Source organism: Gouania willdenowi, chromosome 21, assembly GCF_900634775.1.
Source record: "Gouania willdenowi chromosome 21, fGouWil2.1, whole genome shotgun sequence".
NCBI classification, from domain to species: Eukaryota; Metazoa; Chordata; class Actinopteri; order Blenniiformes; family Gobiesocidae; genus Gouania; species Gouania willdenowi.
This window is the reverse complement of record NC_041064.1, coordinates 17,678,076-17,697,378: the sequence shown is the minus strand read 5'-3', so window position 1 is coordinate 17,697,378 and position 19,303 is coordinate 17,678,076. Positions and strand designations below refer to the sequence as shown.

Below are 19,303 nucleotides of genomic sequence, written 5' to 3'. Positions count from 1 at the left end.
TTTGTTTTTTTGGTTTTTTTTTTGTTTTTTTTGTGTAAATTGAGACAGATCTAAATCTTTAATGCTGATCTTCAAAGTAATCTAATCAATGTGCCGAGTTGCAGTTTAAGCAATTAAACCACATTCATAAAATACAGACGTACTTAAAATACTATCTTAGGAGAAAATATGTATTTTGTCACCAGCAGGAGGTGAATTAGAAAAGCTATAGTGAGCGTTTATTGTGAAATCCGGAAGTGTATTTTGACCCGGAAGGTGTTTTGGGTATTACAGGAAGTTAAGCGCAGGCCAGGAGGACGTTGTTTCGAAAAAAGTCATTTAACGGAGCGGTAGGTTGACATCTAACAATAAAATAGTAGAATACAGATATGAGAACTATATTTAGAGGACCATGTAAAAAGATATTTCAGATTTGTTGAGTCGAATTCCTGAATTCTCGGTATTTTAGCTTGCCGAAGCTAAAGCTGCTAACGTCTCCCCACAACACGCATGGCGATGGGTACGTAGCGGTTTGGGGATTGTAAAGTTTTACTTCCACATGGACGCGTCGAATTTGGTTCATATTGAAGATTTTTTCTTTGATTTTTGTATTGGTTAATATGAATTCTTTAATGCAGCGGTTGCTATTGTTCAGTCTAACTGTGGAATTCAACTATGAGCTTAGGAGCTGTCTATTGTCCTGCTCTAATTTTAGTCTTTTCACTGTATTACACACCATCTGTTGATTAAATGTATTGAATTAAGATAACACAATCTTTTTTTCATATAGCTTGTTTCTCAAAGTTTAATAGTTTGATCGTAATGACGTCAATTTAATGATAATATTTGGGGCGTTGTATGATCGACGAGTAGTGGAGCTAGTACTTTATACAGATTTAAACAGTTATGATTAAAGTTCATTGTCTTGAGCTATCAACAACTAAATTAAGTTGTCAGAATGAATGGGAGGAGTGTGTGTCATATCATCAAACAGCCTTTTCTGGTAAAATGGGTGTTTATTGAGTAAGGAAATATAAAATAGAACGATTTTGGAAAATAATCTATTATTTGCCTCAATATTGCGATTTGATATGCGATTTTTTTTTTTCAAGGGCCTCTTGTCATGTATTTTTCAATGAACACAAGCAATAAATCAATCTGTTTCATAATGAACAATTTCAGATTTATTTAAACTTTAAATAAATATAAAATATACATTTTAAAGCAAAGATTACAACAATAAAGCAAAGAAATCTGTGGCTTTACCTTTTTAAATAACTTCACGTTTCAAGAAAGACGTAAACACATGTGGACTGCACTTCTTAAACACTCTGAGCTTAACAGCACAGGACAAGAAGAAAAAAAACGCTGCCTTTGCTATTATAAAATTGCGTTTTATGATATTGCGATAATATCGCAAATGCAATTAATCGTTCAGCTTTACTACAATCCGTAAGTATAGAGCTAAAATGTCCTGCACCTCGATTATTAATAGTTTGTAAGTGCCTGTATCAGTACAAAAAACATAATTAACTAGTAATAATAACTACCTCACAGTGGCATTCCTGTCATTAAAAAGCAAATAAACAATCCAAATTTGAATTCTGCTTTTCAAAGAATCACCTGCTGCATTCAGTTTGGAGGCAGCTATTTAAAAATGTTTGTATCTTGAGAACAAACAACCTGGAGGAACACGAAATGCATATAAATAATCCAAATAAAATCCAATTTATAATCTTCAACGCAAGCCAAAAGGGAAAAATCACAAATTTTTTGCTTTAATCGTTGATATGCCTACGTTATAAAACATAATTCTAATATGATTTAAAGTGTTTAGATTGTTTGATATGTATATACATTCTTACCGGTACTTAAATACTTAGAATATTATGGTAGCTTTTAAAATGTACTTGTTGAGCACTTTGATCTTATTTCTTATTTTGAAGATTTTAAATGGTGTTTTAATGTTTATTATAGAACACACACAAGAGCTTGGAAATATTTATATATAGGAGGATTTTCTTACACTCGATATAAGACATCATTCATATCAATGTAGCATTATCAGCATTTTTGCACTAAAATAATAATTTAAGTTAAACTAAATTAGTGTTTAAAATACACAATATTGCATTTTAACTGTAAAGTAAAGCATATATTTATTTCAAGTCCTACTGTTCCCCAAATCAAAGACTTTGACTAAAGTTTCTCTAATATTTTATGAGAAATATTTACTTAAATGTATAATTGTATATCTTTAAGGAATTTAAAAAGTTGGGAAAGGAAGCAAATCCTTTTTCCTTTTTTGTTTTGGGTCTTAAACAAAGCTGGAAAATAAACCGGAATGATTGGCAAGTGCTTATAATGCTAATGTACGTGATTACAGGTGTCCTTTATTTCTGATAAAAAAATGTGTGTTGTCACGCTACTATGCGTTTTTACTAAATGTAAAAGCCATTACTGTCTGTTTTTGTAGTTATGGATTCTCCTGGCGGAAATCAAACTTCAAGTCCTGCACAGAAGGAAGACAGCAGTCAGTAAAGCTTTTCACGATACAGAGAAATAAAACTCGTTTTGGATTTGGACGGATGTTCTGACGTTGTTTTTCCTGTCTTTGTTAACAGGAACATCAGAAGATGAGTCCAGGCCTCCAGCAGAGGAGAATGATGAAGAGGCGTCTGCTGAAAAGAGCCCCAAACAGCATCCACCCCAACAGGCTAGTCCGACGACTCGTAGCCGAACCGGCTCCAGCAGCTCAGACAGCAGTAGAAGTGATGATGACGATGAAGGAGAAGAGACAACAACAAGGAAGATAAGGAGCAGTGTGGCTCAGATCAAAGTAAGAGAACACTGAAGTAGACACGTTCGGCTAAAATGCTAATAGTTCCATCAGACCACAGCAGTAGAAACTGAGGATTTTGACATTTATTATATTAATCAGAACTAGACGCCAGTGATGTAAAATATTTATGTTACCCAATAGATAGGCCTTGTTCCTGAAGTAATTCCCTTTAGAAAATGTTGTATAGCATTGGAATTTAGACCGAATTGAACCACATGGCAGCTGGTGTGAAAACGCTGCTCACCTCGCTGATCACAGCAATGAGACCCAAACTGTCCTCGAGCTTGTGTCCAAAATGAAGTATCCACTACCCAGGGTATGAAAATAGCTAACAGGGAAAACTTCAGAGTAAAGATGAATCTTGGTGACTGACAGAAGCGCAAATCATAGAACTACTTGTTAGAACCTAACTTAAAGCTGATATTCGGAGTTTCTGGGAAATTTATGTATCTTTTTTTTTTTTTTTTAATTTGAAAAAAATACATAACTAGACTTTTACTATGGTTTACTGTAGGTGGTCATTCATATACGTCAATGTATATAAGACCCGCCTTCGTCTTATAGACCCCTATAAACCCCTACAAATGGAAATGAGCACCAAGTTTGCCCAGCCAATAGGCTTCGACTTCTTGGACTCTGTCAATCAAAGGGAATGCGCGATCATAAACTGTGCACGGAAATGAGGACGCGCGTCACAACAGCAAACAGGTGTCACTGAGCAGCATAGCGTCATGGAGGATCGCTTTGAAGCTCTTACCTCAGAAATGTCCATTGCCACATTGACCCATAGACTTATATCAGTGCGTCCCGGTGCGACTGTGTGTTCCGCAAAACGCATGCACAAACGTAGAGGCGTGGCTTGTGGTAGATTGCAGAGGAAGTGGAGCTGTTGAGGGCGAGGCATTCTCCCAGAAACTCCAGATATCAGCTTTAAGGTTGCTGGTTTTTCTTTTTCCCTCAGCTGATCACAGACACAGCTCACAGTTTTGTGTTAACAGTTAGAATTTTTCCAGCTTTTGAATGTTTTCAAGATTAAAATACTACACTTTTTTAATTTTACTGCCATATTTTTTTTGTAGTCCCAGAAATCCAGTGGAAGGGACCGGTCCAGATCGAGAGAAAGAGACCGGTCCAGATCGAGAGAAAGAGACCGGTCCAGATCGAGAGAAAGAGACCGAGATGGCTATAGCAGAAGACGTGAAGCACGGTAACGTATAAGTTTGAAGTCTTTTGACCTAAAAAGAAAATACAACCAAAAAAAAGAAAAGGAAATACAACCAAACCCAAGTTTTATTCAACGTAACACATTCTAGAAATGTTCCACAAACAACTTGGACTTCACCAAAGAAACTCAACAATGTGTAATTTCAACAATTCTCAGTTACATTGCAACTATAAGTGTGTAATAGATTAAAAAGGAATAAAACATTGTGTTATAATTAACCAGATAATATATCCTTAACTTCAACGTTTTGGATAATTACTGCCACAAAGTAGTTGAGACTCTTCATAGTCAGTTGTAAAACACTGGCATTCGATGAATCTATTAATTGTTTTCATCTGTTTTATATGTATTTCCTTTTTCTTGTGTTTACTAATTTTCTTCTTGCTTTTAAAATGGTCTCCTGAGTCTGAAATAAAGGAGGACGATGAATCTGAACTTAAAATAGGCCTGCTTGTGTTTTGAAGAGTGGACAAATAAAATAACACACTTCTGTATTTCAAGGGTTGTTGCTCACCAAATCTAATTGCACTTGCAGTAAAAATACTTTCTATTACAAAGTAAAATCTTCCTTATATCTGAACTGTGACAGTTCTTTGTCCTTTGTGAAAATTTGACTTTATTTTTTAACACAAGCTAACATCATTTCTGTCTCTTCGTCCTACTGTTTGGGTCAATATAATGATCGCCACAACAACAGGGGGGACCATTTTCATCGCCGAGGCAATCCAGATATGGATCACCGGAGGAGGGGTCGATCCACCTCTCCTCGACATGACAGGGAGCCCACTTCAGCCAGCGAACCACCGGTTAAGAAGAAGAAGGAGGAGATTGATCCGATCTTGACGAGAACAGGTGGAGCTTACATCCCTCCTGCTAAGCTGCGCATGATGCAGCAGCAAATCACTGACAAGAGCAGGTGAGAGAGAGCAATGTGCAGTTTGTCAGTGATGTATGCATGGAAGTGCTGACGCGTCACTGTGTGTGTCTGTCACAGCCTGGCCTATCAGAGGATGAGCTGGGAAGCCCTGAAGAAGTCCATCAACGGTCTGATCAACAAAGTCAACGTGTCCAACATTGTGATGATCATCCAGGAGCTGCTACAGGAGAACATTGTCAGAGGAAGGTGAGCAATAAAACATGCTCTTATTTCCTGTTTCTGGTAAATGGGAATCGTTAAAAGATGCTTCACCTCTCGCTGAAGAGGCTTCAGGTCAGAACGGAGGAAACACTGTAGTGTGTATGAAATAGAGCTGCAACTAACGATTAGTTAGTCAACTAGTCACGATTATTTTTCTGTTTTGAAGCACATATTTTGTACTGCTTTTTTAGCGCACCTGCTTAAATCCTTCCATCTGTGAACATGTCCCTGTTGTACTGTGACAGCATGTTTTACAGAGAGGAATCAAAACATTTATTTGTAGTGTAGTTGTTATATTTGAAACATAAAATATCACGATAAAATCATCAATAAATTAAATATTACAAACTTGTCAGTGTAAGTTGTCTTGAACAAAGTAGTAGTAGTAAATAAAGAGTGTAAATAAGTAACTATAAAAAGCTGGAGCTAACCTGCCTACAGGTTGTGGAGGTAATGAGGTTTAAACCAATCACAGAGTGCCTTTTACTTAAATCAAGTTCATAAAATAAAAGAATAAATAATAACATCTTGTTTGAAAGATTCCTTACAAGTTAAAGGGGACATATTGTGCCATTTTTTACCCATCTTCATTTGTTCTAAGAATCCCAACAACAAAACATTTGAGGTTTATTTTCCCAAACCCTTTTGTTTTTTAGAGTTTTAGCCCTCTGAAAAGTTACTTTACAAACCGGGCTGTTTGAGTGGGCGTGTCTATAGACTCCACACAACAGTTGATCACTAGCGACTTTCTTTTGCTGTTCACACTTCAGCCAAAAAACTGCACATTACAGTAAAACACATGGCTACTTAAGCGGCTATTGTGATTGTGAGTCAGAAAAACATTGTTTTATGAAGTGTGTACACCATGCAGCAACAGCAGCTTCAACAGCAAAACAGGCTGTTTCAGCTTCTTCAAACACTTACCGGAGCTGCTACATTGCTTTTTTGTCATCATCTCATGTAGTGATTACAGGAATAGTCCATTCAAGGTGATAGTTTATTGTGTTGTCCAACCACTGCGTCGCATTGTGTCACAAATGCAGTGTTGCCAGATTCGTGGTTCGTGTTTGGCCTGTTTTTATTGGAATAGGCGGGTTCTAAGATGTGATTGGGCTGGAAATTGTCAATCTGATCTCGTAACACTGATTCCCGATTTTACTTGTGACGTCACAAATGTTGAAAATTTGAAATGGAGCAATTTTCTGTGGTGTAACTCTTACACAGACCACAAACAAACAACTGGATGGTTTTATTTCACATTTTGTGTGCTGATGGACACTCAAGTTACCTCATATGTGATTTAAAAAAAGAAAAAACTGCAAAAGTAGATTTTTCATAATATGTCTAATTAATGTTATCCAAATCACATAGTTGATAATAAATTAAAGAGGTTTACTGTTCAGATTAATAAACACTACTATCAGCAGAAGGCAGAAGAAAATATTTCAAAGCGGGTACGTCACTAACACTGATGAGCGCAGTGATAAACATGCTTTCAGATGTACACAAAGACATAATATTTATTATTAATTAATACTTATTTGAATCACAGACCAACAAACACATTTGCATGCGATTAGAAATGAAAGATTGAGGAAATATCAGCGGTAGGGATGTCACTCCTCTCTTGGTCCGTGTACAAACCGGGGCTTTGCTGTGGTTCTGTTACAGGTGTTCATGTATCTTCGTCGTGCTTTAATGATTGAGAGCTAAACTTCAGAGTTTACTCTTTTAGCGTTTCACTAATTGGTTTTTGGTGAAAAGTTCTGAAGCTTTAGAAACTTTAGGTCACGTTAAGCTTCTTCAGTTTTTTCCTCTCTCTTCCATTCTTCTTCACTGTTTACTTGCACAAAGTTGGTGGTGCAACACTGCCCCGAGCAGTCAATGTGAGGTACTGCAGCAGAAAGGATTTTATCATTAATTTACCAGATTAAACGATGAGTCAATGATACAAAATCTGCTTCAACAAATTTTTGTCGAAGATATAATCGATTATGTCGACTCATCATTGCAGCCTTAGAACATCTTCACATCTTACAGTTCTGTTGGCTTTTTTTGATCAGCAAATTTATAGGGGTGTGTGTGACCCCCACAGACTTATCCACTCACACCTTTGCACCCTGTTTCAGGGGTCTGCTGGCTCGCTCGGTGCTGCAGGCTCAGGCTGCGTCTCCCATCTTCACCCACGTTTACGCTGCTCTGGTCGCCATCATCAACTCAAAGTTCCCTCAGATTGGAGAGCTGATCCTCAAACGTCTTATCCTGGCCTTTAGGCGGAGTTATCGTCGCAACCTCAAGGTATGATTGTGTCGCTTAGGCTACACACGCTGCTTATGCAGAAATTATTGCTCTTCCTCAACATCTGTTCCATGTCATAAATCCTTTTTATTGACCCATCGCAGTTAAATTAAGTCCAAACTCTTGGCTGTGTCCCGTGAATGTAACTTTTGTTGATGAACATTGCTACTATTCTCCCACTTGGATAATGGTACTATTGTAACTTGTTCCTATTTTTGTTGCGATTCATGCTTTAGATTTAGTGTGAAATGTTTTGACATGAATGAGCGCTTGATTACATCCTCTCCCCTCAGTGGAAAGTTGGTTCTGAGCTCAGAATTTAGATCGATCACTTGTTCACACTGAGTTCAGCAGCTTAAAGCTCAGTGAATTCAACAAATACAAATAACTCTGTCATTTAACGCTAATGAAATTGTGCTTCAGCTGATGGGTCATATATTTAATCTCTTTTTTTATGTGTTGGCAACTTCATCAAATGAGTTCTAATTGAATGTTGTCTGTGTTTATTCTTCCAGCAACAATGTCTGACAGCCTCAAAGTTTGTGGCTCATCTCATCAACCAGAATGTGGTATGTGCCGCCTTCATATAGCATGTGTACTGAGAGCATCTTTTTAGCTAATTGAGTATGTTATTTCTCCCTCAGGCCCATGAGGTTTTGTGTCTAGAGATGCTCACGCTGTTGCTGGAGCGACCAACAGATGACAGTGTGGAGGTCGCTATCGCTTTCCTGAAGGAGTGTGGACTCAAGCTCACTGAAGTGTCCCCTAAAGGAATCAACGGTACGCTAAGATAAAATGTTACAGTTATCCAGGATTAAAGGCTTTGGTTCTATCGATGTTATTATTTAATTTATTTAATTTGCAGTAGTCTATGGCATTACTTATTTTATTTTGTTGTCTAGGTTCACAAGAGTTGGAGTCAAAGGGTATAAACCACGTAGCCCAAATGTGGTTATTTGATTTTATTTTTTTTGCAATTAAATAAATACATTTTAATTTAAAGCTGTTTGCATGTTTTTTTTTTTTTTTTTAAAGATATTTTTTATTATTTTTCAATTTAAAGACAAAAAGCAAGATACAGTTTCATCAATTACCATCTTTTAAACAGTACAGGCAAGAAAACGCAAAAACTATAACCAACCCACATAATGCAAAATTAAGCAAGCATATATCACAAAAGGGTGATGTGGGAGGAGAAAGGAAACAAACAAAAAATGAAAACACATGAATAAGTGTAAATGTTATTATAGTAACAAGAGATTATAAAAATAATTCCAATTAAAATGTCTACATAGCCAAGACTTCAGGCAGTAAAGAGTAACAGTTTTTTCGCTTGATCAAGGGTCGAAAATAGTTTGAGAATGAGCCTCTTTAGGAATATCTGTCCAAGTAAGACCTTAAAGGCCTCTTCGCAAATTCTGTGCTTTCTGTGGTCTGACAAAAGTTAGAAAGGGGTCCCATATTTTATAGAATGAAGAGGGTTTGTCCTTGAGCCAGTAGGTCATTGCCTCCAGGAATAAGAGTTCTATTATATTTTGTACCCACATTGAGAGCTGAGGAGGTTTGTCAGAGATCCATATAAGTAAAATGCATCTTCTAGCACCAAACAAAAGGACATCAAGGAGCTTCAACATGTTGGGATTAAGGTTAAAAGCAGAACGCAAACCAAGAATACGAGATACAGGCCTATGATCTAAAATTTTACCAAATATCACAGACATGTCTTTACATACATTTTCTCAAAACATTTTAATGAAAGGACAGTCAAAGATACAGTGGAAATATGTCCCCTCAATGACCTTACATTTATTACAATACTTTCAAAAAGAAGGGTTGAATCTATTCTGTAACAGTGGTGTAATTTGAAGCCTTTAAATAATTTTGAACTGCATTTCCTTAACCTTGGTAGTGGACAGACAACCAGAGGAGTCCAGCCAGACATGCCTCCACTCATCATCCGATTATTGTACCAAGGTCAAGCCTCCCAAAGCTACTTCAGAGGGCTCACAGCCTCTGCTAGTGGACAAAGAGCATTATAAAACCTGGTTATTCATTTTCGTTGGGGTGGGATCCTGCAGTACTTCTTCTACAGAACATTGAGAGAGCCCCCCTGAATGTAGCCTTATTTTTGAGGAGACAAAGCTCCAAACCTGTAGGTACCAGCCTTGAGCTGGTCAAAAGTTTTAATGATACCATTAGCCATTAAGTCTGCCATGGTGCATATGTTGTTTGCATGTTAAAAGTTGTGTTGGCACCCCTGCTGTACGTATCAAATATAGTCCATAGTCCCTTTAGAAGTAGGATTTGCATGTTCTCTTTGAATGGAAATGATGCTGCATACAGTCCATGTGCTTTACGCTGATTGTACTCACATGGTCTCGCATTTACGTCTACAATTTGTATTTGTATTTGATCTCCATTAGCTGTAACAAGTACAGCTAATGATGTGGTCAATGCTGTGGTCACTTTAGAAATACCTGCCCCCCTTTTTAACCAACTTTTGGAACAATAAAACGAAAAAACAGTTAAAGGGCTTGACTCTTCACTGTACTTTCAAGTTGTAATTAACACATAATACAGCTGTGATTTACTGGTTGATCACAGTCAATATCACCCTTGTTATAGAGACCCCAATTACAATTAATGTTCTGTTATGGGTGGTGGGGGCTTTGTTTTTGTGAACAAGTCTTTTGGGAAAAACCTACTGACAAACCTTGTGAATTATCTTTAAAAAAAAAAATGGGTGCACAAACATATTGTAGTTATACGAAAAAAAGTTACCAACTAATGGTTTTAGTTTTTGTAATGAAAAGACTTCCTGTTTTTGCCTTAATTCTTTCAATGAAATATAATCACCTTTGCTTCTGAAGCGGATGCATGTATTTGATCTCTTTTGGGTTTAAAATCATTTAAAATGTTCTACAATAAATAAGAAAACAAAACTGATCATTCTTACCCTCCAATATTAGGAAGTGTTTTAAAACTAAATGATTAATTACAATATAACCACTCACAGCGTCTGTATATTTCAGCTATTTTTGAGCGTCTCAGGAATGTCCTCCATGAGTCTGCCATTGATAAGAGGGTCCAGTACATGATCGAGGTCATGTTCGCCATCAGAAAAGATGGTTTCAAGGATCATCCCGTGACCCCAGATGGACTGGACCTAGTAGATGAGGACGACCAGTTTACACACATGCTACCTCTGGATGACGAGTACAACACCGAGGACATCCTCAGTGAGTCTCAGTCAGTTGGCAACGCAGGAACTGGCCTCAGCAACAACTCACAAGTAAAATAAAGTTCATGTATTATCGTGACATTTATTTGGGTGTGTTTCCTCAGATGTGTTTAAAATGGACCCAGACTTTTTGGAAAACGAGGAGAAATACAAAACCATCAAACAAGGTAAGAAGTTGTCATAGCGTTTGTAGGTAATCAGGAAAACACGCCTTGGAAAATGAACCAATGAGCTGTTTCGTCCTGTTCTAGATATACTGGATGAGGGCAGTGACTCGGGGGAGGATGGTGATGGCAGTGACGAGGATGAGGACAATGATGATGAAAATGAGGGGGAAGGAGAAGGTAAGGAAGATGACTTAATTGAATAAAAAGATGTGACTCCAGAGGAATGTAAGAATTAAAGCACTGGTGTGGATACAATAAGGTGGATTTGCTTTTTAATGCCAGTTAACTTAGAATTTAATGTTTGAAATGCCAGTGTGTGCATAGACGCCAATACAGTCCTTAAATAAAAGCATTGTTTTATATTGGAAAGCATGACATAGTGTATTTTTAGACACATCGACCTTTCTATATTTCAGATGAGAAGGTGACCATCTTAGATAAGACAGAAGTAAACCTGGTTGCATTCAGAAGAACCATCTACCTTGCTATACAGTCCAGGTAAATACAAATGCGCGCACACACTCTCATGCAAACACTTGTTTTGTTTTCATTTTATTTTTGATAGAGCTTGAATAGATGTATCCGCACAAACAGATAGTACATTGTGTGTCGCCTAGTGTTTCATGTTCCATTGAAGAGCATTTTCCAGGTTTGGAAAACTGGATGAAACAGGCAAACAGATGGATAAATACACACATACACGCGCGCACACACACACACGAACAGATACAGTTACACGCTTTGGCCCACCGGCATTGATCAGTCGGTATTTTTTGTTTGTTTGATACATGTAGCTTGGACTTTGAGGAGTGCGCACACAAACTGATCAAGATGGACTTTCCAGAAAGCCAGACGGTGAGCGCACGCATGCATGCACACACGCACACACTTGGCTTCACTTCAGTTGATTGGTCTGATAAATAGTGACAAAGTTTATTTGTCACTATTTGTCTTTTCTCAGTAAATCTAACTTTGGTAAACTTTTAACTTTGAAAAACAGTTGAAGTAAATTAATGGCAAGAGCTGCGTGAGGCTTTTTTTTTTTTAAATCTAAATATAACATATTATGCTATGATATCACCATCTTGTAGAAGCATTGCTGTCTTTTTTTTTTCGTATTATTTATTTACTACTTGACTTAGGAAGATGAGGTTCTGCCAAATAATTAAGTAATTTTTTGTACGTTGCATTATTTTTTTAAACGTTATTTTTATCATTTCAAAGGCCTTCTGTGGACAAGTTTTGGGATTTAGCACATGTGTTAAATCACCCAACAGTGCATCTGGTTTGTCCAATGTGATTGTGTTCTCCACATCAACTAAACAATAAATAGAAAGGAAAAATGACCCAGATAATTAGTTTAAGTGTGTCTATAAAAAAGTGAGCAATGTTTCAATGTAAAACCTTCCTCTACGCTTGTTTGACCAGCTGGTGGCGCTGATGAGGGGAGACGATCACTGTCACCTTGTGCTGTCTTTGCTTCTGCTGCTTTTAGTGTTTGTGTGTCTGTGTGTGGTCCTCAGGCCACGTTGTGTAACACTAATGGTTGCTTTTAGATTTTGACAGTTGCAGGTCATTTGTGTGTGTGTGTTGCATGAAACATGATGTGTCAGGGGCAATGTGTGTTTGTGTGTCTTATTTCTGATGTGCAGTCAGATTAAGTCAGCTGATAAAGCCTGCGTGCATCGGGCGATTTCAGACCCATACATTAATTAATTAATGAACGTATTCTGTGTATTGTATGCAAAGAGCCTCAGTCCTGTAAGATATAATATATTCCACCTTATGTAGGCTGATCTGCATGCAGCATCAGAGTCACAGACAAGGTAAAAGAGAAGGTGAAACTGATCAGAGTGTGTTTATTCTCTGTTTATAATCTCACTAATTTAAGCATTAACACTCATCAGTTCCTGTGTTATTACTTGCTGGTTTTACTGCAGTAACAGTGTTGGTTTTGGTCTGAATTATGGATTTTAAGTCTTCATATTTTGAAAGAATTATTCCTCAATTGTGACTTAAATTGCTTTATTCGTGTGTGATTGGTCTGACGCTGTATTCTTCTCCCCTGATACAAGGGCGGCGCACACGTAACCAGGCTGGAATCAACACGCCAAGCGAGTTGTATTCAGGATTCGTAGGACAGCTTCTGTCTGTCAGACAATGTTTGGTTAGGTGAAGCCCGCTAACGGCAATAAAATTATCTAGCTTTGTAGTATAGGCCCTTAAAGAAATGGATGTAAGGAACATATGATGTTTGGATACACACCCAACACTCCCTGCTTTACACAGACACAGACATTCTGTACTTGGGATAAATCAAAATTCATCGCATACTGAGCAGGTTTTCTACGTATCTAACACCTCCCAAATTTAGCTAAAGAGCTGGACTTGTATAATATTTTTCATTTTGCGTTTTCATGACTGTAATACTAAGATGGAGCTTTGTGTGTTTAATGTCACTGATTGTTTGAACAAATTATGGCTCCAGCATTTCTCTTTGTCTCTGAAGCTAAACAGGAAGATAATCTGAGCTTTCAGGAGATACAAAGACGCATCAATGTGATATTATCATCACCATCATCATCATCATCGTCACCTTGTGTCTGAGCTGTGTCGAGATTTAGTGGCACGCATCATGTGGGTGTGAAAGGCAGTGATTGTCCTCATGGACATTGTGACAATCGTCACAGATGATGACCTTGTCTCAGGATGGATTCTGCAACGTCACTGCTGAAGTAGTTTGAAGACAAACTTCTCTCACTTAATGGCAAAAAAGTTTGTTTGAGTGGCAGCAAATTCTCTGAATTGTGCTCAGTTATTGTAGAGCGTTTTGGAAGTTTCTCCTTTGTGCGTCGTTCTGTTTAATGTTACTGTTCTACCATAATGTGTTCCTGCTCACATTCAGTGTTACCATTCTGTGTAGTCTGTGTCACATTATGCATTTTATTTGACACCAGAATTAAAATAACATCTCAAATGTTGTTTTGAGCTCTTCTAGTCTTGCACTTAACTGTGTCCTTTTAGAGCCATTGAGTTAATTTACCTAGTTGTTATTTTGTCCTCCCTTAATGAGAACATTGAATTGTTTCAGATCATCAAACGTATGTTAATATTTAACTGCGGATGAACCAACGAAATGCTAAATTGTGTTTCATCCAAAAGTTTGTGACTTGTGTGTTAAAGGTGTGTTTCTCTGGTGTGTGTCTAGACCAGACATGGGCAACTGGCTGCCCTTGGTTTGATTGTGTATGGACCCTAACACACGTAATTAATGCATGAATGTAAATGCACAAACTGACACCAAAATCACACAATTTAGAAAAAATACACAAAATGACAAACTGACAAAAGAACATGAATACAGAAAAATAAACAAAATTAGAACAAAAATAACTCCAAAACAAACAATAAGACACAGAGACCAAAAAAAGACATGCAAAGCGACAACAAAAATACAGAAGACTCCAGTAACACAAGATAAACACAAAAAGACACAAAATGTGTGTGTGAAATATACAAAATTACAGCAATACACAATACAACAACAAAAATGTTCAAATCTAAAATAAAAACAGACTAAAACCCTTTATTGTTTGCTGTATTAATCTTCAGATTGGTCATTATTCTTAATCCTGGGATAAATGCTGCTAATGTGGCCCTCAGGTCAGACAATTATCTTTTTGTGGCTCCTACTGTGATGAAAGTTGACCCATCTCTGATCTAAACCAACCTCTGTTTATTTTCACATCACAACATGTTTGTGTGTCTGTTTGATGATATTTTTCCAAAGTGAGCGAGAGGCGCTCCCTCAGCAGTTTGTTGTATCTTTTTTTTGTGGTTGTATCTTTGAATCAGTATCATCTTCTTATCTGGGGCAGCAGACACAGTTTTGGAACCACTGTTAAGTCCAGCTGTTAACAACATTCTCCGTGTTAGGTTGGATAGTTTCATCACCCATGATGCCACTGATAAAAGAACAACATTTCCCTTATGAAGAACTCTCAGTTCATTGTTTTGTCTGTGTTAAACATCCCCCTGTCATAGGGAAGTGTAACACTTTGTTCATTGTGCAGTGATGAGATGTTGTTTGTGTGTTTTGTGTTGAACAGAAAGAGCTGTGTAACATGATCCTGGACTGCTGCGCTCAACAGAGGACCTACGAGAAGTTCTTTGGTCTGCTGGCCGGGGTGAGACCAACCACACTGTTTATGTTATCTCATAGCGATCAAAGGGAACTTTGAAGCCTGATGTTTTATAAAAAGAGATTTACATAGAAAAGGTGCAGCATCTTCACAAAAACTTGATTATGGCAATGAAATGCACTTTGTGTGTGTGCTGTAAATGCCAGCAGGATACACAAGGAATAGCATATTCATCTGCATAACACAAAAATAATTTGTTTGTCTGTGAGAAGTAGAAGTGGATTAAACTTCCTGAAGCAGCACTTTAACTGGATGTTTCTATAAGTAAGACTCTTATAGCTCCTTCACATCAAACGCTTCAATCAATTCAAAGTGTTTATTGTCAGTGCACAGCTTAAGAAACACGTCGCCCTGCTTATTTAAAGTCATAGTTTCCTCCTCGCTAAGAATGCCAGTGACAAAGATTAGAGCATAAGGTTGCAAGAGTAAGTTGTTGTAATACAATTTTAATAACCGTATTAAAGGACAATTACATAAAAAGAAAACATGCACAAGAAATACACAGGATTAAAGTGAACATAGATGTCAGACAATATGCAAACAGAGGGAGCATTTAGCATTTAATGTCAACTGTGCAAACAAGTGTTTACAAAGTAGAGATTAGATTAAAAAAATACGGAAGCTAGTCTCAAAATAAAGCAGTTTCTTCTCTTGATGCTTGTAAATGTATCCAGTTAAAATAACTTAACGTAACCACATCAAGGTGTCTTTACACGTTCTAGTCAGAGGCAACTGTTGTCAGAATAAATGAAATCTTTACATATTGATCAAAAAGAAAACAAAAATAACTTGCTGGAATTATTCTAATCATTCATTTATTTATAGTGGGACTAGATTTTAGCCTTTAGCTCTGGTTGAAATGTTTCTTATGAATCTTAAAGTTATAAATTGCCACTGAATCCAGAAATCCATGGCATTAAGCATTTCCACTGGTGTTATCGGCTCTACTCGTCTCGGCTCTACTCTCCTTTTTCCCGTTTCTACTGGGAAGACCGTGGTGCCTGGTCTTAAAATGTGACGTAGGCACAAAGCAGACACCGATTGGTTCAAAAAATCGTCACTGCGTAGAGTCATCAACTCACACACAGAGAGGAAGCATTGGCCACCATTGATTTTTGTTGACGATCTTGTGAAGATGGCAGTGAAAAAGTGCAACCCGTGTAGTCTGGCAGTTTCACGTCAGGTTGGTGCTCAATAGAAACGCTCCGGAAAAACAGCACCTGGTCACGAAAGCAAGGAGTGCGGAACCGTGTAGAGCCGATACCGCCAATGGAAACATTGTTTAACCAAGAAACATTCACAATTTAATTTACTACTGTGTGTGTGTTCCTGCAGAGGTTCTGCCTGCTAAAGAAGGAGTACATGGAGAGCTTTGAGGCCATATTTTCTGAACAGTACGACACAATTCACAGAATGGAAACCAACAAACTAAGAAACGTTGCCCGATTGTTCGCACACCTGCTCTACACAGACTCTGTACCCTGGAGTGTAAGGACAAACACGCACACATCTATACACGTGAAGGATTCAGATCGACCCCCCTACCCCTCTCTCTCTCTCTCTCTCTCTCACACACACCAGGTGTTGGAATCCATTCACATGAGTGAAGAAACCACGACCTCATCCAGCAGAATCTTTGTAAAGATCCTCTTTCAGGAGCTCTGTGCGTACATGGGCCTCCCCAGACTCAACCAGAGGCTGAAAGATATGTAGGAATACACACACACACACACACACATACACACGTGCAAACAGAGAAAACCTCCCCTGTGATTTTATTCCTATTTATCGTGTGTTTGTGTGTGTTACAGCACTCTGCAGTCATTTTTTGAAGGCCTTTTCCCTCGGGACAACCCCAGAAACACTCGCTTTGCCATTAACTTCTTCACCTCCATCGGACTTGGAGGATTGACGTAAGGCTCACACACAAATGTTTTCTGTGTTATGATTAAACACACACACACACACACCTGCAGATGGTTTCTGGATAATGCTAAACACAGCAGTTCCTGCACAGCTGATAGCTTTGCACACAAAATCACTCAAACATCACAAAAAAAATGAAGTTTCTTTTTTTTTAACTAAATGAAATTACACAGTACTTGCCAAACTTTCTACTCAATTAATAATAATTGTGTGAGTTGATGGGCGAAGGTTGGAGGGGTCATCAATTATATAGTGATTAAGTTGAGGGGCAGAAATATGAGAATTGTTTTCTCCTTACTGCTCCTTTCCAATCATAAAAATGTTTTATTTGGACTGTGATGTTATTTGATGTACATTGGGAAGCTATGTTGGTTTGCATTTTCATGAAAGGAATAAATAAATAAAAATATCCCTATGATAAAGGGGCTGATAAAGGATCATCTGTGTCATTGATGTGTTATTAATTGAACACATTTTCTTTCACAACTTGCTTTGTCCTAAAACTCCTCGTAGGCTATTAATGCAGCACTAATGACAAGTATGTCATCTCATAGGAGCAAAGTCAAGGATGGTCTGTCAATCTTTTTTGGCACCAAATTGTCAAGGTCAAGGTCTCGTCAAGTGTCTAAAACCAAAATTTTCTATATATCTACGAATACTTATTCTACAAGTTCAATGCTTACATTTATGAAAAGCTCATAGGGGTAGGGGTCAAAGTTCAAAGTTGCTTAGACTGGTATCTTTGAACAACCTTGACCTTTGCTTAAGGTCAAAGTCAGTCTTTTGTTTTTCCTGCATTATGTAACGTGTCAACAAATCAGATACAGGTTGTAATCTTTGCCAATTTTCAATTGCCAAATACGTATTCGCCTTGCGAATACAGGTCTTGCCTAGTCATTATTATTATTATTATTAACCTTTGTGCTGACTCATCCTCCCTGTGGTTCTGTGTTTCAGTGATGAGTTGAGGGAACATTTGAAAAACGCTCCGAAGATGATCATGACCCAGAACCAGGAAGTTGAATCATCCGACACTTCTTCATCATCGTCTTCTACATCCGACTCCTCCAGCGACTCATCAGACTCAGACTCCTCCAGCAGCAGCAGCAGCAGCAGCAGCTCTGGTACAGTTAGCGTCAACTCACACACGTCTGGCTTTAGTTATTCCTGTGAATTAAATGATGATGATGGGGATTTCCTTGCAGACTCTGACAACAAACACAAAAAAAAGAAAAGGAAACAACAAAATGAGAGGAGGAAGAAAGAAAAGAAGAAAAACGAGCCAGAGAAGAGACGAGATGAACGCAGGAACGACAGAGACGACGGAGAGGCCAGTTTTAACCAGAGACAGGCTGATAGAGACCGTGCTCGGCCCAACGTAGAGCGTGCACGTGAAAGACCTCAGCGAGACAGACAGGACGAGAGATCAGAGGAAGAGTGGCGAGGAAGGAAGGAGGAGACGCGACAAGAAATGGACAGAGTGAGAGAGAGGGACAGAGGGCGAGAGAGAGAGAGGGAGAGAGAAACTGGGGAGAAGAGAGAGAGAGGAAAGGAAACAGACAGAGAAAGGAATAAAGAGAACAGAGACAAGAACAGAGAGAGAGAGGAAAGGAGGAGGAGGTAGAAGTGTTCTCCACTCCTTTAATAGTCTTTTCTGTATCCTCCTTTACTTTTGGCTCACTCTCACTCCTTTACGTCCTACTGATCCCACTCAGTCACATATTTTGTTCCACTGTTCTGTTCTTTTTTAAAGCCTGTCTTAGCTTTACTTGAAATCCTACTTTTATCCCATCATTCCCTCACTTTATCATTTGTCTACATCCCCCTGGTGTCACTGTTAGTCCCATCTCTCTCTATTTTTCTCTGTTTATTTTGTACTGTTAATTTTTTGTTGTTAATGACAATATGTAAAAAAAAAAAAAAAAAACAATAAAATAGTTTAAGATGTTCTTATATCTGATCTGTATGTCCCACTTTTTTCATCAAAGTGAATCAAGTGACCGAGCAAAGTTTTAAGTATTGTTTAATGCTCTCAAGTGAGCCATGAGACGCTCGTGATCAATGATCAAGATTCAAACTGTACAAATAATCAGAGCAAATTCTACAGCATAATGCTTTTATCAGCTTCAGCAAATTTTGGTTTGGGCACTTTGGAATATATCACGTTGCCTGTTTGGAACATGGTGTGTAATCCTTAGTCTCATTTTATTTTTATGAATTGTTAGACAATGGTTATGAGTACTGTATGAAGTTCATTTTCAGAGTTTGATCGTTTTACAGGAGGA

At 37.9% G+C, this 19,303-nt stretch overlaps 1 protein-coding gene across 1 annotated transcript; it reads left to right on the top strand.

Moving 5' to 3' along the window:
- The first annotated feature begins 231 nt into the window (after positions 1–231).
- On the top strand, positions 232–18,973 carry cwc22 (CWC22 spliceosome associated protein homolog). The gene is made up of 20 exons (XM_028436773.1): positions 232–329; positions 2,456–2,512; positions 2,604–2,818; positions 3,901–4,028; positions 4,744–4,962; positions 5,041–5,169; positions 7,314–7,482; positions 7,998–8,051; positions 8,127–8,262; positions 10,515–10,721; positions 10,828–10,890; positions 10,975–11,067; positions 11,307–11,388; positions 11,685–11,745; positions 15,000–15,077; positions 16,428–16,580; positions 16,674–16,801; positions 16,904–17,005; positions 17,976–18,142; positions 18,224–18,973. Exons 2-20 carry the CDS (start codon positions 2,458–2,460, stop codon positions 18,640–18,642), a joined length of 2,658 nt encoding a protein of 885 aa, XP_028292574.1. The 5' UTR covers positions 232–329; positions 2,456–2,457; the 3' UTR covers positions 18,643–18,973.
- The last annotated feature ends 330 nt before the right edge of the window (positions 18,974–19,303 follow it).